General features: G+C 45.8%; 1 protein-coding gene across 1 annotated transcript in view; it reads left to right on the top strand.

The window, feature by feature from the left end:
• LOC119439416 (uncharacterized) overlaps positions 1-23,692 on the top strand; it is a 593,935-nt gene that overhangs the window by 31,150 nt on the left and 539,093 nt on the right. The window contains exon 8 of the mRNA XM_049660818.1: positions 11,598-11,672. Coding sequence (XP_049516775.1) covers positions 11,598-11,672 — 75 coding nt within the window. The remainder of the gene's footprint in view (positions 1-11,597; positions 11,673-23,692) is intronic.

Raw genomic sequence — 23,692 nt, 5'->3', positions numbered from 1 at the left:
GCCTTTCAGTTGGCCACTCACCCCGTGGACCGGAATGTGAGCTTTTCGTCGTTCTCCTCTGGCACGCTGGCGGAGCTCGGAACATACGTGCAGCACCATCAGTTCTCCGCGTATCTTTATCGCGGCCATCGTGACTATTGGGTGGACTCAACATTCCAGCATGACCAGTGCAGCCTCCACATCGACCTACACCTCAACCACCGTAGCTGGTGCGAAGATCATGTCGCAGAACACCGATTTGTCGTGCCCTGTCTCAACGTCTTGAAGGTGCGTACTTTCCACCTAGTTTGGTGACCACAGAAGCAGCATATTCTGATGGCGGCAGAATACAGAACAACTTGGGTACAGTCGAACTTCAATTTAACAAGGATGGATGTAACAAATTATCACATATAGCGCAATAGTAAATGTGAAATAGCGAAGCAAATGCGAAATTTTTCATGGTGTCTATAGCATTACCATTGTTATACAGTGTAACCTCAATATAACGAACCTCGATTTAACAAAATTCACGATGTAACGAACAATTTTTATTTCCCCATCTTAACTGGCTATGTATGGTGTTGGGCTGCTGAGCACAAGGTCGCAGGATCGAATCCCGGCCACGTGGCCGCATTTCGATGGGGGCGGAATGCGAAAACACCCGTGTGCTTACATTTAAGTGCACGTTAAAGAACCCCAGGTGGTCCAAATTTCCGGAGTCCCCCGCTATGGCGTGCCTCATAATCAGATCGTGCTTTTGGCACGTAAAACCCCATAATTTTATTTTCCCCCCATCTTATTACTATTGAATTAACGAAACCTCGATATAACGAAGTTTTTCGCTGCAAGTACAACTTCGTTATATCAAGGTTTGACTGTTTGTCGTCCGTTATGTTGCAACTCCTTCAAGTGATACAATTGTTCACAAAAAGAGTGCTTCGAAAGCACTCGATACCCAGCACAGGGTTTCCCCTTTAGATGCCAAATAATTCTCTTCATTGAAACATAAGTTTGAACATATTTCTTGCATCTTCATACTCGTTAAAGACGTACTGCTGCGGAAGGGTGTAAGAAATTGGCAATTCTAAAGTGTGTTTTGTCAGGATTACAGAATGTGGACTTTATGCGAGAACTCGCTACAATAATGCCTAATATGAGAACGACTGTTTCATGTCTAGCATACAATTGTAGCACTTGAGGGGGTTGTAACTTTATAACCAAAATATAACCGGTATTTTCATGTTGGATGCAACTTCTTTATAACAAAATGTGGCTGTACTTATAATAAAATGCTCCTTAAAGAACCATCCCCAGGGAGCTGAAATTTAATCCGGAGCTCCCCACAACAGTGTCCCTAATAGCTTATGTGTTACCTTTGGACAGTAAACCTCATAATTGATTTTTATTTCTGTACTGTCGGGGTGTCAATGCCTGTACTCTGTTGCATAGTTATGTTGCAAGGGTGCGAAATGTAGAGCTACCTTGTGTACTGCCACATTGGCAAACAAAAAGTAGCACGTTAGAACAGCTTCACACTAACAAATTATTTTGCGATTGCAAGAACATTCTCAGTAATACATAACTGCTAACTTGTAGCTTAATACATGAAACAAATATGTCTGTAATCACAAAGACGGAAAAACCATTTCGTCTTTGTAGTGCCAGTCTACGGACAAAGTTGTGCACAGCTTAGTCTGCTGCGCGTGACCTCCAAGGTAGCTGTGGCATGCTGTGTAGCACAGACTATAGGTGAGCCGACCCGTAAAAGATCGAGATTCTGGGATGCGCCGTCTGCTCGCTGTTTCCGGTTCGAGGAAGCACAGCCTCCGCCACTGCTTCGCCATTGAAGCCTATTGATGTGCTTGCAGTCCGGCTTCATCACACTCAAATATCACCCGGTTGCAGGCGCCTAGCAAAACCATGGTCGGCTGTTGAGCCGTTGGCTGCTCAAATTCAAGCATTAATGGTAAACTCGTGTAACTGCGGCCTTGCAGCATCCCTTGCTATGTCAGCTCTGCACAAGCATCAGAGGCATGGCTGCCACTTCCAAAACTGAACCATCAGTGAACAAAAAAGCAAATGTATGCACTTAATCAGGCGGTGATGAGCTGTTTAAGGGCCAACACGGAATGATTCCCCAAGATATTTGTTTCTCTAACATTGACTCAAAAAAATGTCACAGTTTCGCCCTAAGGGCGAAGCAATGAATGCGATAGCAACACAGCAATGTCATACGAAGTAAGGTGAGCGGCTTTGGTAGCAATATGAATTGTAGTAAACATGAACTGATTAAGTAAGCAGGTGTGCTGCGGCGTAAGTAGACCGACATGAAGAGAGACTCGATGACCACGAGAAGGCGCGTGTGAAACGATGGTGTTCATGAGAAGCGCTTCCCGTGGGCAGCGCGTGCGAAGGGACACACCTGTAGCGCTGCACTGCCGATCCGGGCAGCATTGCGTGTGTAGCGTGCGTTGGAAAATGTGGCCCGACTATTACGAACTGAATGAACAAGCGTGGTGTGAGCGCGCACAAACACGAAGAGATCACAGTGAATGACAGTAGACAACGACTGTCAAAACGCTGGCAGCAAGCATACGCCGCAGCGGGCGAAGGTACGTGCGGTCTATCGCTTCAACGGAAACTGAGCGGCGAATGCACTTAAAGGTCAGAGCCGTGTGGAGATAAGAGACGGTGCGAGCGAGCGACGAGCGCGGTTGTTGGCAGAGAAGTGCGCCCCCCCCCCCCCCTTGCTCCCTCCGGCGCTGGCTTCCTGCTTCCTTGCTTGCGCGTGGGAGATTGAGTGCGTTCGCTCTCCGTGATAGCGCGCGTCTCCGCACGCTTCCTCTCGGGCATACGGCGCGCGGCGAAGATTTTATCTATAGGGAACCTCACGGCGACGGCGACGGCGACGGCGACGCCGACGGCAGAAATCCGGTTCAAGTGTCCATATAATTGCTATCGCAATAAAAACAGTAACTATTTCAGTACTCGCATGCACATATAGATGTGTGGGATGCCGTGTCGATGGAAGGACGCATCCCAACATGAAACATAACGACTGTTCACAGTAGCAGCGACGGGGCGAGCATACCGCCGCTGTGCTCGAACGGTTAGCGAAGGAAGGATATTTCGAGCTCTGAAGCTTGGGTTTATATCCCCCTTCGGTGACGTAAGCCTCCGGTGACGCTGCGGTGGCGCTGTCTCTTATCGGAGACGTGGTGCAGCATGCAGCCGTGTCACGCCGGGCTAGCAAGTGGCGAGGCGGAGGCTGCGCCGGTTTGTGCACAGTGTGTCACCACATCACCCTCCCGAGGAGTATAGAGCCCTCAGGGTCTAGAAATCTGAGAGGCGTACCCGACGTCCAGAGCGTGTCGTGACCGGAGCGGGCTGCGACGTTGGCGGCTGCGGATAGATGCCTGTGGATGGAGTGGCGCTGCCCAGTTCGTTCACAGCGATGTATGTGGGCTTGAGCCGGTCAATCGAGACGCGGAAGTCGTTCCCGTTCAGGCGCAGAGTGAAGTTTTTGTCGTTGCGATGGACGACCAGGTAGGGTCCGCTGTAGGGTGGCTGGAAAGGCCTGCGGACGGTGTCGTCGCGGAGGAAAGCGTGCGTGCACGATGCTAGCTCCTTGAACACGAAAGGTGTAGGCTTGCAGTGGTGGGCTGCAGGTGACGGGCGTAAGGCGGCAATGGTGCGTCGGAGCCGGGCGACAAAATCGGTGGGATCTGACGTCGTAGTGCTGGAAGGCAGTGCAGCGAGAAATTCACCGGGGAAACGGAGTGGTTCCCCGTGGACGAGCTCTGCTTGTGTAGCGTGGATGTCCGGCTTGAAGGTGGCGCGAAGACCGAGGATGTTGGCGGGGATGGCCTCGAGCCAGGTTGAGTCCGGGTGGCACATAATGGCTGCTTTGAACTGTTGGTGGAAGCGCTCGATCATTTCGCTGGCGCAGTGGTGGTAACTAGTGGTCCTCAAGCGTTCAAAACTGATGGTCAGCCCGAGGAGTTTGAAAAGGTGCGACTCGAACTGTCGTCCTTGGTCGGTGGTTACGGGGCGGGGGGTGCTGAAACGAGCAATCGAGCCGGTGAAGAAGGCCGAGGCGACGTCTTCGTTAACGAAGTACAACTTCGTTATATCAAGCGGACATAACGGACGACTGTTTGTCGTCCGTTATGTTACAACCCTTTCAAGTGATACAATTATTCACAAAAAGAGTGCTTCGAAAGCACTCGATACCCACCACAGGGTTTCCCCTTTAGATGCCAAATAATTCTGTTCATTGAAACATCAGTTTGAACATATTTCTGGCATCTTCATACTCGTTAAAGATATACTGCTGCGGAAGGGAGTAAGAAATTGGCAATTCTAAAGTGTGTTTTTCGGGATTACAGAATGTGGACTTCATGCGAGAACTCGCTACAATAATGTCTAATATGAGAACGACTGTTTCATGTCTAGCATACTTGGAAAGCGTCCATCCTTTCAGCCACATTAAATATGTGCTGGGTGTAAAACATTTCGAAAAACAAATAGTGAAACCAATGCACGGCGGCGTACTGACACTGAGATCAAACAGCCATCCATCTCGCCTTCCAATTCGTTTCACTAAAGTGTGTTACACATATTATTCAAACTTGCAGCACAGGCACGATCATAAGCGTTTGCGTCGCAATTTAAATATATTTGTCATCAGTGCTTTTACTTTCGAACCACTTTTTTTGTGAAGAAAGCCCGGTTGCAGGCGCCTAGCAAAACCATGATTCAGCCGTTGGCTGCTCAAATTCAAGCATTAATGGTAAACTCGTGTAACTACTGCCTTGCAGCATCCTTTGCTGAGTCAGCGGTGCACAAGCACTTGAGGGGGTTGTAACTTTATAACCAAGATATAACCGGTATTTTCGTGTTCGATGCAACTTCTTTATAACAAAATGTGGCTGTACTTATAATTAAATGCCCCTTAAAGAACCATCCCCATGGAGCTGAAATTTAATCCGGAGCTCCCCACAACAGTGTCCCTAATAGCTTATGTGTTACCTTTGGACAGTAAACCTCATAATTGATTTTTATTTCTGTACTGTCGGGGTGTCAGTGCCTGTACTCTGTTGCATAGTTATGGTGCAAGGGTGCGAAATGTAGAGCTACCTTGTGCACTGCCACATTGGCAAACAAAAGGTAGCACATTAGAATAGCTTCACACTAACAAATTATTTTACGATTGCAAGAACATTCTCAGTAATACATAACTGCTAACTTGGGGCTTAATACATGAAACAAATATGTCTGTAATCACAAAGAGGGAAAAACCATTTCGTCTTTGTAGTGCCAGTCTACGGACAAAGTTGTGCACAGCTTAGTCTGCTGCGCGTGACCTCCAAGGTAGCTGTGGCATGCTGTGTAGCACAGACTATAGGTGAGCCGACCCGTAAAAGATGGAGATTCTGGGATGCGCCGCCTGCTCGCTGTTTCCAGTTCGAGGAAGCACAGCCGCAGCCACCGCTTTGCCCTTGAAGCCTATTGATGCGCTTGCAGTCCGGCTTTGTCATACTTGAAGATTACCCGGTTGCAGGCGCCTAGCAAAACCATGATTCAGCCGTTGGCTGCTCAAATTCAAGCATTAATGGTAAACTCGTGTAACTACTGCCTTGGAGCATCCTTTGCTGAGTCAGCGGTGCACAAGCATTTGAGGCATGGCTGCCACTTCCAAAACTGAACCATAAGTGAACAAAATAGAAAATGAACGTACCTATTTAATCAGGTGGCGATGAGCTGTGTAAGGGCCAACACGGATATTTCTTTCTCTAACATTGACTCAAGAAACAGTAACTATTTCAGTACTCGCATGCACATATAGATGTATTATGAAACATGGTTTTACGTTGCAAATTTAAATGGGACACAGCGAGATACATATATAATACTCCTAACCAACTAGCCCACTTTAGTTCCTTGAACACAGAGACGTAATGCGCAGCCGTAATGTGTCGGCGATACGGCCATTTCCTCATCTTGTTGACAAAAAAGCGAAAACTTCTATTTCGCACTTCAAGTGAACCACGAGTTTCGACCAAGAAATGCCGTTGACAGCGTGCAATTTTTGAACATTTTCAGCACTTATCTTCTAATTACGCTAGTTGCACCATTACTGACGATATCGATTGCAGCGACGATCACAATGCAGTGTTTACCAGGCTGCTATAGCCATCGCCTCAGCACCGGATTTTATAAGTAATGCTTCTGTACGCTTGATAAATTATCGGATAAAAATAGCTTTTTCATCTGTCTGACTGACAAGCAGGCAGAGAAGTCAGTGACACTGTGTCCAAGCAGTGGCAAATGTCGTAGAGCTAAACCTGGGAGAAACAAAAAGGCTGCCAAAACGAAAACCAGAGTTCCTTTATGAATAAAAGCGTATCCTTGCCTTTCTTGGCTCGTCATCGTCGCGCCCAGAGTGAGCTGAAACCTAGATATCAGCTGCATGAATGGTACGACATTGCTGGTCGACAAAGCGGAGGGAAAGCTTTGCACAACTGACAGTTGAAACCGCGTAGAAAAACATGTGCGCTGGGCATGCTGCCGCGTCTGTCGAACTGGAAGCTGCTAGCAGACGGTGCGCCCCACAATTCACTGCAATTGCTCGTTTTACGACTCACCTATTGCGGCCACCACGGAACGCTGCAAGGAGCCCTTGCGCCGCCGAGACAATTTTTGCACTGGACTTTGTCCCCTTGGCTTCTCCCTTGTGTAGCTTCCAGTGCGCTAGCATAGACCAAAAAATAATGGTTATGGAGAGGACAGCCCTATCAAACATGTCCAAAAGTATATAGCTAAAAACAGGTCAAATATAGTTCATAAACATAATGTCTAAAAATTATTGCTTATTGACTTGATTGTTGACTGACCTAACTTTTACGGTTTACATAGATTCACACTTAGCTGCATGCATGTTGTTGAGTTTTAAATGGTGCTTGAGGGAGCGGATTTAAAGGCGAGGTTCGATGAGCAGAAGGTAGCAAGCTCGAGAGGAAAGGGTTGCTGAACGAGAAGCGAAAAGAGATCAGTTTGAGCACGAGACACGTGTGTTGCAGTTGCATCTCAAGGTCGTGGAGGCGGAAATGGCACACAAGAGTACTTTTGGCATCAAGCTGTCATGCTATCTGATGGATGGAAATCAAAGCACTTTTCGCAGGAATGGGGGCACCTTTCTTTCATTATGCCTAAACCATACCTGCAAACTTAATAAACATAGCTGGAAACATGCATACCTTCATTATGCCGCAAACTGTTGTGCATTCAAGGAGTGGGAACCGCCGGCGGATGAATTTGCAACCTTGTGCTTGATGCAGTGTGTTAGCTTTGTATATTTTGTTGTTGTCTCTCCTCCCCCCCCCCCCTCCTCCCTGACAATGTTCCCAAATTTTGAGGTCCCTAGTTTGGCAGGCATGCCAACAGTGTCGCAACGAACAGCTGATCTCAAAAACAATACAAGATTGCTAATACTCTGTCCTCTGAGTGAGCGTAAAGGCAGAAGCTGAATTTGTCATTTGTTTCTCACTGTCGTGACGAAGCACAAGTAGCAAGGACAAGTTTTGGTTGCAGTGGATGGCCTGGATGCAGTTAGTTGTAACACTAGCTATGCAAGAGACCCAAAGTAGTTTGCTTGTGTATGTAATGCTGCGCAAGGCTCTTCTCTGCATTTTTTGCGTGCCTATTTTGGGCCTTCCATATTACAACGGGCACTTGTGCTTTCATCAGCAGCCTATATTTAAGTCAATTACCCCTGTCTTGCGCTAGCGTATTCCAACTTGCGCCTGCAAATTTCCTAACTTCAGCATCCCACCTGGTTTTCTCCCGTCCTCGACTGCGCTTCCCTTCTCTTGGTATCCATTCTGTAACCCTAATGGTTCACCGGTTATCCATCCTACGCATTACATGGCCTGCCCAGCTCCATTTCTTCCGCTCAATGTCAACTAGAATATCGGCTATCCCCGTTTGTTCTCTGATCCACACTGCTCTCTTCTTGTCTCTTAACGTTATTCCTAAGATTTTTCGTTCCATCGCTCTTTGTGCGGTCCTTAACTTGTTCTCGAGCTTCTTTGTTAACCTCCAAGTTTCTGCCCCATATGTTAGCACCGGTAGAATACAATGATTGTACACTTTTCTTTTCAACGACATTGGTAAGCTCCCAGTCAGGATTTGGCAATGCCTGCCGTATGCACTCCATCCCAATTTTATTCTTCTGCAAATTTCTTTCTCGTGATCAGGGTCCCCTGTGAGTAATTGACCTAGATAAACGTACTCCTTTACAGACTCTAGAGGCTGACTGGCGATCCTGAATTCTTGTTCCCTTGCCAGCTATTGAACATTATCTTTGTCTTCTGCATATTCATCTTCAACCCAATTCTTACACTTTCTCGATTAAGGTCCTCAATCATTTGTTGTAATTCGTCTCCATTGTTGGTGAATAGGACAATGTCATCTGCAAACCGAAGGTTGCTTAGATATTTGCCGTTGATCCTCACTCTTAAGCCTTCCCAGTCTAAGAGCTTGAATACTTCTAAGCACGCAGTGAATAGCATTGGAGAGATTGTGTCTCCTTGCCTCACCCCTTTCTTGATAGGTATCTTTCTACTTTTCTTGGGGAGAACCAAGGTAGCTGTGGAATCCTTGTAGATGTTTGCTAAGATATTCACGTATGCCATCTGTACCCCTTGATTACACAATGCCTCTATGACTGCTGGTATCTCTACTGAATCAAATGCCTTTTCATAATCTATGAAAACCATATAGAGAGGTTGATTGTACTCTGCAGATTTCTCGATTACTTGATTGATGACATGGTTATGATCCATTGTAGAATATCCCTTCCTGAAGCCAGCCTGTTCTCTTGGTTGGCTGAAGTCGTGTTGCCCTGATTCTATTGGAAATTATCTTGGTGAATATTTTATACAATACTGAAAGCAAGCTAATGGGTCTGTAATTCTTCAATTCTTTAACGTCTCCCTTCTTATGGATAAGTATAATGTTGGCGTTTTTCCAGCTCTCTGGTACACTTGAAGTTGTGAGGCATTGCGTATAAAGGGCCGCAAGCTTTTCAAGCATATCTCCTCCATCTTTGATTAAATCTACTGTTATTCCATCTTCTCCAGCAGCTTTTGCCCTGTTCATGTCTTTCAAGGCCCTTCTAACTTCATCGCTAGTTATAGAAGGAGCCTCTGTATTCAGTTCATCACTATTTCGAATGAAAGTAGCTTGGCTGTTTTGGGCACTGTACAGGTCAGTATAGAATGCTTCCGCTGCTTTTACTATGTCATCGAAATTGCTAATGATATTACCATGCTTATCTTTCAGTGCAAACATCTTGCCTTGTCCTATGCTAAGCTTTCTTCTTACTGATTTAATGATGCTTCCATATTTTACGTCTTCCTCAATCTTTCCCACGGTATAATTTTGAATATCCCTTACTTTCTTCTTGTTAATATGTTTTGACAGTTCAGCGAATTCTATCTGATCTCTTGAGTTGGACACTTTCATGTTTTGTCGTTTCTTTAGTAGGTCCGTTGTTTCTTGGGTGAGCTTACCTACTGGTTGCCTTGGTGCCTTACCTCCCACCTCAGTTGCTGCTTCTGAGGCCAACCTAGTTACTGTTTCATTCATTACCTCTATGTTATCTTCTTCGTGTTCTAAAGCTGCATATTTGTTTGCGAGCGCCATCCTGAATTGGTCTGCTTTTACCCTTACTGCATCTTTGTTGGCCTGTTTCCTCCTTCACTAATTTCACTCTTTCTCTCTTCAAATTGAGAGAAATGCTAGGCCTCACTAACCTATGGTCACTGCACTTTACCTTACCTAACACTTCTACATTCTGCACTATGCTTGGAACGGCAGAGAGTATGAAATCGATTTCATTCCTTGTTTCTCCATTAGGGCTTTTCCAGGTCCACTTCCTGTTGCTACGCTTCCTGAAGAATGTATTCATTATTCGGAGCCTATTCCTTTCCGCAAATTCTACTAACATCTCTCCTCTTGCATTCCTAGAATTGATGCCGTAGTTGCCAATTGCTTGCTCACCAACCTGCTTTTTCCCCACTTTTGCATTGAAGTCGCCCATGACTATAGTATACTGAGTTTGCACCTTTATCATTGCTAATTCACGTATAACTTACGCCTTGTTCTTAGATATAATTATGAAATAAAGAACAATATTCCAATGCTTGCAGATTTGGCAGAATTAGCTGAATATTCTTCTTCGTATCCCTTACGGCTCATGAGAAAGTACGAAACAAGAACACCGCGCACAAATTACGGGGCCCAGATGCTGAGAACAACTTTGCCCTCTGTGTTAAATCTGTTATCGCAAAATGATTTTGATATTTATTGTTGCAAGTCTGCACTTCATGCTTTTTTGGTGAGGTGATGTCTAAAATGTCAGCTTTGAACTTATCTTTGTTTTTTATTGCGTGTAGCTGTTGTGTTCTTTTTTTTTTGCAACTACGTGCGAGAATAATGTACGCTTTTTGTGTGTTTATACTTATGTACGCCAGTTTTTTTTTTTGTATACCGTCACTGCATGCTGAACTGTAATCGGCTGGGAAGCCTAGTCAAGCTCACAAGAGCTTTTTCTTCCCATGCCCTCTACTTCCTGAAGTGAAGTGAAAATAAATAAATGAAAAAAATGAAAATAAAAAATAATTCAACATCTTCATAAAACTGTTCTATTTCTTCATCATCGTGACTGGAGGTTGGGGTGTATGCTTGTACTACCTTCATTTTGTACCTCTTATTCAGCTTTATTACGACGACTGCTACCCTCTCATTAATGCTGTAGAATTCATCAATGTTGCCCACTATGTTGTTATGGACTAGAAATCCTACCCCAGATACTCTCTTATCTGGAAGACCTTTGTAGCAGAGGACGTGGCCGTTAGTCAGCACTGTGTAAACCTAACCTCACTAAGGCCAATAATATCCCAGGCAATGCCTGATAATTCCTGAAATAGTCCTGCTAAGCTAGCCTCACTCGAGAGGGTGCACGTGTTCAACGTTGCCAGGTTCAGTTTCCATTGGCGGCCTGTCCAGACCCAGACGTCGCAGATCTGACCGCCGCCTTAGTCAGGTGCTCCGCAGCCACTGGGGACTGAGGGCTATGGGTTAATTGTCGGAGTCATGAGGGAGGTTGTGGCCGAATACTGCACCAGGGAGGCCAATTCCTGTTCTGGTGAGGGAGTGACTTTGATGAAGCTTAGTGGGCCTGCCTAGTTTGGTTGCACCTGAACTAGTATAGCCCCACTAGCTCTCGGCAATGTCTTTTTTTTGCTGGTGTCAGGCACCACTCCATGCCTGAAAATGTAGTGGACTGGAGTAGGATTCGAACTTACGACCTGATAATTCCTGAAATAGTCCTGCTAAGCTAGCCTCACTCGAGAGGGTGCGCATGTTCAACATTGCCAGGTTCAGTTTCCATTGGCGGCCTGTCCGGACCCAGACATCGCAGATCTGACTGCCGCCTTAGTCAGGTGATTTGAAGTCGGATGTTCTACCTCTGCTCCACGCCACCACCATGTGCTTTATGATGCACTAAAACTCTAATGATAACTGAATTTCATTCTGCCACGCCACAGGTCCACTTCGAGAACAGGATTCTGCGAAAGTTCAACAGCGAGTTCGCCATCCGTGTGTCATTCAGGGACGACAACCTGGACAAGCTGTCCTTCACACTGAATGTGCACTCGTCTCTGGATGCTCTGGTGGACGCTGTTGTTGGAAGCTTCCTGCGTCAGGGAGTACACGTTGGCACCAGGAAATTCAAATTCCTGGCACCTTCCTTGAGTCAGCTTCGTGACCATGGGTACAGAGGAAGAAGAGCAGTTTGTGCTTGTTAGTAGTGCAAGAACTCAATATAATGAATGCGTATATAATATAGCGATGTTTGGATATTATAACAAATTCTTTTTTCTGTATAAATGCTTTTTCTAAGTGTGGAGGATCCGTCGAATTTTAATACAAAAATTTTTAAATATGAATTCATAAATAAGACTAATTATTGGATATAACGAATGTTCAGATATAATGAAGGTATTCTGATGTTGATATTTAGGCAATAAAAATGTGGGTATTGGACTCCAAAACAATTTACTCTAATTGGCTTTCCCAATAGGAATCAACTGGGACCAATAGGAACCAATTGGAAAATCCTTACTTCCAACCTGTTATGATTGGGTCAGAGGAGAAACCAATTGGAGTTGCCAATATAAATGAACTGGACCAACTTGGAACCGATTGGAAAATCCCTAGTTCCAACTGGTTACGATTGAGTCAAAGTGAAACCAATTTAAGTTTTTTCTAATCAACTGGGCCCATTGGGAAATCCTTACCTCCATTTGGTTACGAGTTACGACTTGGTTACGAGTCAGGGATGCAACCAATTGAGTACAATTGGACTTGCCAGTTTGAACCAGCTAGGCCCACCTTACATTCCCAACTGGACTACCAATAGGAATAAACTAGCTAGAATGTAACCAACTGGGAAATCATACTTTATGAACCCATTGAAGGACACTGGAATGAATTATAGCTATACAGTAAAACCCTGGTGATACGAACCCGGCTGATACGAATTTCGGTGTGATTCGAATTGGTAACATTCCCCGGCCGAAATACATTGCTCACAATACGAAAAAAATCGGCTGTTCCGAACGTGGTTGCCGTGCCGCTGCGGATCATACGAACGCGTGAGCAACAGCGGCGGCGGCCGAGCCAGCGGGGCGACCGGCACAAACAAGCCGGCACAGCGGGATCTGGGCGGGATCCATAGTCGCCAAGCAACCGACTACGTCACGTGGCTGCGTCATCTCTCATTGATCCCCACGTCGAGCGGACCGGACCACATCACAGTCTAGCTTATGCTTAGCGAGAAAGTAGACGAGGACCGCTGCTGCAACGACGACCGAAGCACAGCCCTGACGGTCAAAACGCTCTCTGCACTCGACGTGCTCAGGCATTCAGTGGCGTGCGAAAACATTCCCAAGATCACGTGTGCGCACTTATATGCCTTTCAGAAGGCGATCGTTGACGATTTGGACAAGAAAACGTCCCGTTGATACGTTTTTCAAGGGACCGCGAAAAAAAAAAACAGGAAAAAAAGCCGCAGTTTCGCCCGAAAGGTGAAGCAACGGAAGCGCATCAGCAGCAGCGAGCGAATTGACCTTTGCGCAGTCTCTCGCTTCGACGCGAACTAAACGTCGAAAGGCACAGCGCATACGAAGCTACTGGCACTAGGCACACTTTGTCAACATCGCAGATCATTTTGACAATAAGGTCTGCGCAGGCGCGCACTTTGTGCACGTCGCAGATCGCTTTCAGGATACGGCACCCGCGCAGGTGCGTCGTATCTGCAACGTGCCCATGGCTTGTTGCAACGCATCGGTGGTGTGTTGCAATGTACAAGCTGGCTGCACCGCTAAATTTACGTGACTGCCACATTCAAACGCAACGTAACATAGAGGAACATTATAGATTGGCGAAGTATCATGGGGAACGCTCGGTAACTCGAACGCGAAAGCATTTGCGATCGTTAATTTTAACTTAACGTGCTCCGACAGTGCTCTCAGCACATAGTCAAGAGTTCGACGAAAGCTCGTCTGGTCAGGTAGCATGTTGAGTTAATGAAAATTACGGTCACTGACCAAGTCAAAAAAGTGTTTTGACGTTTCGGAACCTGTACAGGTTCCTTGTTCACAATGCAGCGGACGTAGCATCGTTGTCCAGTTAAATACGCAGTATATGACGTAATGAACGGGCATAAACTTGAGGCATGTTTATCTGGCGTCGTCTGTATCAGCAGAGATTCTAGCAGCAGTCTCGTTGTCGGATTTTTCTCTTTAGCCATGATTGCAGCATCTTCCCAAGCGATAGAGTGCTGACTCTTGTGCACATGCTCCGCCAGTGCGTTGTACACGTGGCGGTGATTTTGAACATCGCGCTTGTGCTCTTTCAGTCGTCGAATGAAGTTTCCCGTTTCGCCAATATAACAAAAGTTGCAGTCTTGGCACGGGATCTTATAGATTACCCCCGGGAACTTTTCGTCTTGTAAGCGGTCCTTCACGTTGACAACTTTGCTGCGGAGCTTGTTAGATGGCACATGTGCAATGCGTAAGTCATATTTTGAAAATATCCTTGAAAGCGCTTCGCTGATACCCGGTATGTAGGGAATGCTGGCCCGTTTTTGATAAGCTCGTTTCTCGGATGGCTGAGGATTCAGCACCCGTTTTTCGATTCTGCGAACAAAAGCAGCCGAATAGCCGTTATTGGACAGTTCTTGGCGTACCGTGAGAAGTTCTCTTTGGAGTTCTTCTTCACTGGAGCATAAGTGGGTGGCCCGATGGATCAAAGATGACACGACAGAAGTCTTGTGCCCAGTTGGGTGACATGACTTCTGTCGTGTCATCTTTGATCCATCGGGCCACCCACTTATGCTCCAGTGAAGAAGAACTCCAAAGAGAACTTCTCACGGTACGCCAAGAACTGTCCAATAACGGCTATTCGGCTGCTTTTGTTCGCAGAATCGAAAAACGGGTGCTGAATCCTCAGCCATCCGAGAAACGAGCTTATCAAAAACGGGCCAGCATTCCCTACATACCGGGTATCAGCGAAGCGCTTTCAAGGATATTTTCAAAATATGACTTACGCATTGCACATGTGCCATCTAACAAGCTCCGCAGCAAAGTTGTCAACGTGAAGGACCGCTTACAAGACGAAAAGTTCCCGGGGGTAATCTATAAGATCCCGTGCCAAGACTGCAACTTTTGTTATATTGGCGAAACAGGAAACTTCATTCGACGACTGAAAGAGCACAAGCGCGATGTTCAAAATCACCGCCACGTGTACAACGCACTGGCGGAGCATGTGCACAAGAGTCAGCACTCTATCGCTTGGGAAGATGCTGCAATCATGGCTAAAGAGAAAAATCCGACAACGAGACTGCTGCTAGAATCTCTGCTGATACAGACGACGCCAGATACCGTTAACAGGACAGATGGAAACATGCCTCAAGTTTATGCCCGTTCATTACGTCATATACTGCGTATTTAACTGGACAACGATGCTACGTCCGCTGCATTGTGAACAAGGAACCTGTACAGGTTCCGAAACGTCAAAACACTTTTTTGACTTGGTCAGTGACCGTAATTTTCATTAACTCAACATGCTCTCAGCAGTGTGCCAAATCATGTGGCAGCGCCTCCGACCGGCATTGCTCCGATACCGCCATAGAGCAAAAGCTTAGGCGAGACCCCTCAACGCCGCAGCGGAGAAAAAAAAATGCGGCGTCACGGCAAGGTCACCGTTTCTGCATGGTGCCGGAACACGCGTGTACGTGCCGCCAACGCTGCGGCTGCAGCGCAGAGGGAAGCAACGGCGGAGGCCCAGTCCGGCCAACGCTCGCTTCCACGGAAGAGAACGAAACTTCGGGGAGCAGGCTAAGTTGGCGCCAGGCTGGCGGGAGCAGCGGGCGCGCATGGGGACAGTCGAAGGTTACGAGGGTGTTGAGAGAGAGGACGAGGGGAGCCACCGAAGCGACAGTTGCCGAGGCCAAATCCGCTTCACTGCCGCCCCTTTCCCTCACCTGCGATGGTCCCCGCGCGCACCCGTCATCGTGTCGCCTCTTCCTCTTCACAACCACAATCTCTGTCTCGCCGTGCCTGCGCCGCCTGCTCCCTGAAGTTTTGTTTTCTGCCGTTATTGCGAAGCGAGCGTACGTTGGCCGACACAGGCAGTTTCTGGCTGACACGGGCAGTTTCGTGGCCCTCGCTCGATATGTGCTTGCGTGCCGCGATATTTAACGAATCGCACTGTTTGTACGTTGTGCTATGGTGCACGAATATTTCAAAAATAAGTCCTTTTAATTCGAACAAATTTTTGGGCCCCTTCGAGTTCGAATTATCGAGATTCGGCTATACATGGAAGTCAATGGGATTTAGGTCGGGACCGCGAAAACGCGACGTAGCAGCCGGGAAAATGCAGCAGCGAGGAAGGTATCAATGGGGTTCCACTATTAGAAATATTTTCTGGTAAAAATAAATTCATTTTTCTTAATATTGTGTATGTTTTGATGATACGAATTTCGGGTGATACGAATATTTCACGCGACCCCACGGGATTCGTATCACCGAGATCTTGCTGTATATGCATGCAGTGCTAAGGCTATAGCAAACCTGTTTCTGACAGCTGGAATCCTATTTAGGTTTGCTTTGTGGGGTATATATGTGTATTGGTATGGCCCATTGGTTATTCCAAACAGTTGGTTTCAAATCAAGTGGCACCCATTCGGTACAATTGGTCACTCCAACAAAAACCAATTGGTCACGTTCCAGTTAGTTCAGTTGGTCCAGTTATGTACTTATTTACGATTGGAATTTTCCAGTTGGTACCAATTGGAAATTTCTCAATAGACCTTCCTCGGGCACCGCACCGCCACCCGTGAGTGCGCAAGTGCTTTCGGGTAATCTGTATATGCCGCGCAGCCAAGCCTAGCCCTGTCCAGCGTGTCGCTCCCTCATCGGCAGTTACTCGGTGGAGTACTGGAGTCACATGGACGGCTTTCATTGCCGGATTCGTATTTTCTGTGAAGACGTGCTGCAAGATTAGGTCTCAGCATGGTCTGCAACGCTCATAGGTAAGAAGGGGACATGACCCGTTTATCAATCGGCGTACTTGAGCTCAACTATGTAGGCATTGTGTTTCGAAGCAGTAGCCTTGCGCGTAAAAAAGGAGACATGTTGGCGCGGTGGCACTACTAATATATTCTAGTAATATCGCGTAACTAAACGACTGGAGCGTCTGAATAATGAAGCGACAGCGTTCCTGGGTACATGCTTTCACAGAGGTGGAACGTACGCGTTTCGTGGGACTAGAACGCTGTCGTACAAATGATCCGGCGCGTTGGTTGCAGAGTCACGCAAAATCGCATGTAAATAGAAAGCATTTCCAAGAATGAATAATCCAGTATACTGCCTTTGTCCGGAGTTTGTGTTAAACATTGCAAAATTAGCTGTGTATATGCGAGGTGAAATACGACTGTTTAAATGGGGCTGATCACGTTCGTAAAAATTCTCTCCGCGTGAAATGTCCACATCCGTAACATCACGAAGTGACGGGCATATGCGGCAACTTACATGTGCCCGTATTCTGTGGTGATTCCCAATCCCGAGTTCTATATTTTTTTTTCAGCTGTAACGCTGACTGCCCGCTTTCGGTGATCGCGGTGGCACGAGCCGATGCCGAAGGCCCAAAACAGCGACATATGGGAAGAGAATCATCAGAGAATGCAACCCCCGATTGTTTTTAGCGTTGTGAGGTGTCATAGTGACGCAGTCTTATATATACAGTATCTGTCAAGTAAATCATGTTATGTGCATCCTCTCTAATGTGTGTGTTCCTTCAGTCAGGATGGCGCCAACGAGAGGAAGGACTGGACATCAATACAGTGAAAAAACAAAAGGTTATTATGGCACACATTTCCATGTGATCTAACCATGAGGAAAATATGGCTGAAAAGAATAAACAGGAAAGGGCCAGGAGGGAAATATGCTCTTTGGCAACCGAAGTCAAGTAACAGAGTATGCGGGGCCTATTTTAATAAGACAGGGCGAAGGGCATACGAGGACATACCCTACCAAGGTTCTTCCCATCCAAAACATACCCGCCGTGGACAAAAGAAGCTCAATGTAAGTGGTATGGGTATACAAAATACAAGGCCTTTTTGGCCTCGATAAGCTGGTCGGATGCCACTCTGTGAGGGATGTGCAGTTTGCCTTAATATTGCAAGGTGCACCATGTCTCAAGAGTAAAACTATAGCTCATTTGCATATTCACAGGTTCTCCTAAAAGACGCAAGCAGCAGTGTGAGCCCACAGCACCCTGTGGGGAACAGTTACCAGAGGAGCTGGTACTTCTGCCTGAACTGGATGTGGCCAGCACGGTGACCCTAGGTGCTGTGTTATCTGAACAAGTCGCCACTGAAGAACAAAGCTGCTTAAAGGCTGGGCACATGGGTAAATGGTTTATGAAAATTTTCAATGATTTTATTTAAAAAATTGAAGCATAACTAAAGAAATTCCTTCCTTCAGTCACTAGAATTTACCTTCTTTTAAATTCAGCAAACCTCATCAAATTTAGTGCAGTGGTTGCCAAGAAAAACGATCTTTCCATTCCACTGTATATAAGTCAGAGCCTCGGGGTAAAATTTCTTCTGAAGGCCACAATGTTGACAAAAAAAAATGCGAAACCAAAGACACGATGCAACAAAGCACTGCACCATCCTTGACTTCAACAATCAGATGCATAACAATCTTCTAAGAGCCAGTGAAAGGCAATTGTTACACGTCTTTCATCCTGTTAAGCTATATCACTTCTAAAGTTTCTCACTTGCTTTGTTTTGGTCACCTCGCTTTCCACAACAGAAACAGTGGCTGCTCACCAGAACTCATAGTTTCTTATAGTCTAACGTAGAGACAAATCTGGTGCCACTGTCTATGCAAGTTTCCCAGCGGGGGCTGTGCTGTCATGAAAATGACTGTATACGATTGTGTGTGGCTTGTGCTGGCTTTGGTAAGCGAGGCTGCGCCTCAAACGTGAATAAGGCTTCACATATAAAGCTTTCATAAAATAACATCCTCATATAATATTTCATTCACCTATATTGCATCTTTCAATGAGGATTGCTCACTTGGAGTGCATAATCAAGTGATAAAAACCAAGAACAGACGCCAACTGTCACAAAGTCAGCACCGACCTTGTCGCTGTCCTCCAACTTTAGTGGCTGCTGATACTTTTTTGCGTTTCATATATTTGTGCATCCAAGCACAATCCTCGCGATTTAATAAAACATGGTTTTGTATAATATTAAATAGAAGATGGCTGTTTACGTGCTGATTTAGTAGAAAATAAACCATGGTGACAGAGTGGTGATAGGCATGCCTGCAAGGTGTCCTGGCTCAGCGAGAACAATTTCGATCCGAAGCCACCACATCCCAGCATTCCCATGCATACAACAGAGGTGCAGCACCAGTTTTCCTCTAGGTAATATAGTGAGAAACTCTGTACCTGAACGCTAAAGGACCGAAGTGGTGTACAGGGAACAAAGCAATTTAAAAAGATGGATGAGTATATGTGATGCTTTTTGGTAGCTTTTTTTTTTCTTAAGAAAATTGTTATGCATTCGATTCTAGTGAAGTCGAGGCTAGTGTATCACTTCATTTTGACATTTTTTTTCTCTTGCAGTTAACGTCATTATCTCTTTAATGTGCCCTTCAATGTACTTCTGATTGACAATCATGCAATAAAAATGAGTATGCAGGCCAGTAGTATCTATGCATCACCTCGTAAACTATTCAGAGTTTGGCATTGTACGTTCTGTGTATGTATTAATAAATTTTTATTTCTTTAAGCATTGTATGTACACTTACCGTTTGTATTGTCACATCATTAGTAGTAGTTACTACAGCTTTTACATGTAAAAGCCCAACTTGTTAGCTTTGTTGCAGTCATTCATTCTCAGTGTTGACATGCACTTTGCACAGATGGCATGAATACGCCATATTCTGTGACTAGTTGACATTAATGAGTACTGCATATACATGCTCATTTCACCTAGCACATTTCGAGTGTTTGCCAGTGCCTTTTCTGTCTCCTAATTTGGTGCTAGGGTTTCTAAGTTTATACACTGAGCTACTGAAAATTTTTGAATGCAGCTCGCCATCCCTCAATCTAGAAAAAAAAAAAAACGTTGAAAGGGACTTCATCCTTGTAAACACCTTCAAATCTTCACCATGCTGCATTTTCAGTGTGAGGCTGGTAGAAAATTCCACATTATGGCTTAATGCTGCTGCTTTAAAGAAATGGCTTTGGTGTTGAAGTGATTTTTTGGAATATAACTGACATTTGCGTCCTTTATGCTCTGAATCTATAGATCACCCTTAAAGCGTTGCACAAGCAAGCCCCCGGAAAGCTGTGTCTCAGCAGAAGCTGCTTCTAGCTTCGCTGCTAGAGTCAACAAATCAACTTTATGGGGAAGTTTAGAAACTTGTAGTGGACAACAAAAACCTCCAGGATAAAGAAAGGCACTTAAAGAGAAAGCTTGCCAATATGCAAGCTGTGCGACTGAGGCCACTACAGCTACCCAACACCACAATGTCACAAGAGGTACTAGCAGATGCGAAAAAGTTGTGCTTTTACGCAGGTTTTCAAAGTGCACAGAGATTTATGCTGTTCTTTAAATTTGTAGAAGATGGGGTATCAACTTATCGAGAGGTAACTGGACAAAATATTCCATGTGTAATGCACATGATGGACCAATTGATGCTTGTGCTCATGAGGTTTAGGTTAATTCTCCTTGAGCAAGACTTGGCGTACAGGTTTGGCACCAGTTTGAGCAGTGTGAGCTGCATCTGTGTGTTTTGGACAGACTTTCTGGCGGCTTACCTAGAACAAGCTCCTCACTGGCCCAATCGCGAAAGTATTGACCATTTCATGCCTCAAGTGTTTAAAGAGATCTATCCAAACACAAGGTTTATTATTGGACTGCACGGAAATATTCATAAACTCCAAGCGACTACGCTGTGCAAAGTGCCACTTATTCAGCTTACAAAAGCCACAACACAGCAAAAAGGGCTGATCGGTATATCTCTGAATGGCATGGTAACTTTTGTTGCTGATCTTGCTCCAGGAAGGTTGTCAGATAGAGATAACATGGTGCAGCAGTCTGTACAAAAAGTTAGAACTGGGCGACTCAGTAATGGCTGATCGAGGGTTTTTGATTGAAGGGGATCTTGCCGAGCTTGGGGTCTCGCTAAATATCCCACCTTTTATGAAAGTAAAATTGCAGCTGTCAATATAGGATGAAAAGAAACAAGAAAAATTGCCAAGGTCAGGATACATGCTGAACGTGTAACATATTGGCCAACTAAAGACTTTCAAAATTCTTAAACGTGTTCCCAATAACAATGTCACGAAGGTTGAATGCAGTGTGGAAAGCATGTGCTTGCATGTACAATTTCATGAACAAACCTTTAGTTGATCGATGATTCTAGGAGAGGAAGCGCTGACAAATTGTGCCAACATGTTCACAGTACTGATTGTCATTTTGCACATGAGGTATGAGGGACAGTGTAGTGGAGGACTCCGTATTAATTTTGATCTCACGCAGTGCTTTGCGTGCAGTTAAAACAAAGCATGGTTAGACGCACTGATTTCTATACTGAGTTTCAGGTACATGCTCAACAAAAATGAAGCAGTTCTAAGTTCCCGCATTGGCCTTGTCTTTGTCAGCGTGTTAGCCTGTCCTTGAAAAAATGGTCTCCAGGAAAAAGCAAACCATTGTACGTGCGACATTACTTTGCCTTTATTTTCTACATAAGGTGAGAACCACCAAGTAGTACTTTTGCCCGACAGCCGAAATATCGATTGCAATAGCAAATTAGTACACAGCTATACAAAGTAAGAATAGTAGTTTTATCGTCCATATAAATTTGTAAACAATCGCTTATTAACTGTATTAACAAGCATAGTGTCAGCGCCCACAGGCAAACATGAACACATCACACTCGATAAGCTTGGACACGCGCTGTCAAACGCTGGCGTGAGGAATTTAAGCACTGCTTCTGCTGTTGTCTATCGCTTCAACGCAAACTGAGCGCTGAGAACACGCAGCACACAAAGCTACGAGTCGCCGGTGACGCCCCTACACTGCGTAGACTCTGCCCCAACGTAGATCGCTTTCAAGATACGGCCCACGCGACCGCCCGCGGCTGCGCAGTACATAGTTGATGCCAGAGCACAACTACAGTGGGCACAACGCTTCCCGCTATCCCTCCCCCCTCGCTGGTGCCTCGAGCGCAACGGAAGAAGGTGCGCGCTTCCTTCCTGCTTTTCTTTCTTTCGCGCGGAGATTTAGACGCGGTCGTCGGCTCCCCTCGGAGGCTTGCACTCGCACATACAGCATACGGCGACAGCGTTATCGCAGTTGGACGTTATACGGAACATCTATGAGCCAAAGCCAATTTTATGGCCGCAACGCACCATAGACACCTTATTTAGATAGCAAATACGGATCTCAAAGGCCATACTTTTGCTGGCGGAAACCAAAAATACGTCATAAGTGTCGCCCTGGCACTTTGGGCGGCCAATGCCATCGTCAAGCAACCCAGCCAAGTGACATGAAAAGTCAAAATGGCCACTCGGGCCAGTGCGGGGTGGCAGTTCGCAACATATGATGCAGGAACGGTCCTACAGTTGCAACATAACAGCGGGGTTACCAATGCATTGGGTTTTATGGGAGCTGTGCTGGGACCGGCCGGAAACTACGTAACAGCCGGGAAAATGCAGCACCCGGGAACGTAACAGTGGGGTTCTACTGTAGTATGTTTATGGTGGAGATTAATTCCACAAAGGAGCGGCCGAGTGGTGATGATATCTGCACTGATTGTGTTATTTTTATCAAATTTTGTACATACAGATGTAGATATTTTTCGGCAAGGGTACTTATGTCATGAGCATCAACAAAAAGTGGTGCCTTGTTCTCTTCGTACTTTCGCAGTGCAACGCTGTCAACTGGTGGTATTTTGGTCACATTTTCCATTCGTTTACATGAGTGCTGGCTAAATAACACAAAGTCCCTGTACTTGCTGTGTGTAATTACTTTGTATGTTGATCATGCTCATGTGTAATGATTGCACTCATATGAAGTTCGGATTTTCATGCTTAGCATGTATTCCACAGTGACTAGATGGCTCATTATTTGTGATATACATAGTGAGAGAATCATGGTGATTGTCTTTCAATTTAAGCATCATGATATGCATTGTTCGATACATGCAAAGTGAAACTTGTCAGTAAAACCAATTTAATGGACTTCTTGAATGTGCAGCATAACATTTTCCACAGGCACACATTTAGCACTTATTGTCACGTAGTAGTGACGCAAAACAGTCGTAAAAGTGTGTACGACGAAACTGGTTGTTTATTGGGCGAACCTGTGCCCACAAAAGCAAGGTACACTCAAAGCACAACGATAGCGGCGAACACAGTCGGCGATCGTCGAAAATCTGATCAGCGGCGAAACGCGTCGGCTTTTATACCTGAGTCATCGAAGGTTCTAGATTAATCCGTGATGCCCGCGTGTCTTCCAGAAAGTTCTAGACAATTCGCGTCGGTCACACAATCAGATAACATAAGTGTCGGTGAAAACAGGCAACGTAAAGAAGCATCGATAACGTTCTAGAAACCTCCGACACAGGCGCGTCCTGCGCCGAGCGATAACGTTTAACATGTGTTAGCCGGTGGAAAGCGGCCACCGGTGAAAGATAAACATGTATACGTGTCAATACCCTCCCCTTAAAAAGCATCGTCCCGATGCTACAAACAAATGTGAAAGCGAAAACAAAACCACGCGTAATAAAGAAGAAAAAAACAAAAATAAACTAACAAAGTACTCAAGTTCGTCAGCGGGCGTAGAAAGGCTTAAGACGCACCACGTGGATGACTTCGGGTCGTGCGTGGCGCCGCTGTGATTGCGAAATGCCGTCTGGTACGACCTCATAGTCCAGTGCGCCAATCCGTCGGATAATCTTGTAGGGTCTGAAATAGCGTCGTAGCAGTTTCTCGCTTAGTCCTCGCCGGCGTATCGGAGTCCAGACCCAAACACGGTCGCCGGGCTGGTGCT

The sequence above is a fragment of the Dermacentor silvarum genome, chromosome 1, assembly GCF_013339745.2.
Source record: "Dermacentor silvarum isolate Dsil-2018 chromosome 1, BIME_Dsil_1.4, whole genome shotgun sequence".
NCBI lineage: Eukaryota > Metazoa > Arthropoda > Arachnida > Ixodida > Ixodidae > Dermacentor > Dermacentor silvarum.
Note: the sequence above shows the minus strand (reverse complement) of the source record. Positions and strands in the feature narration are given on the sequence as shown.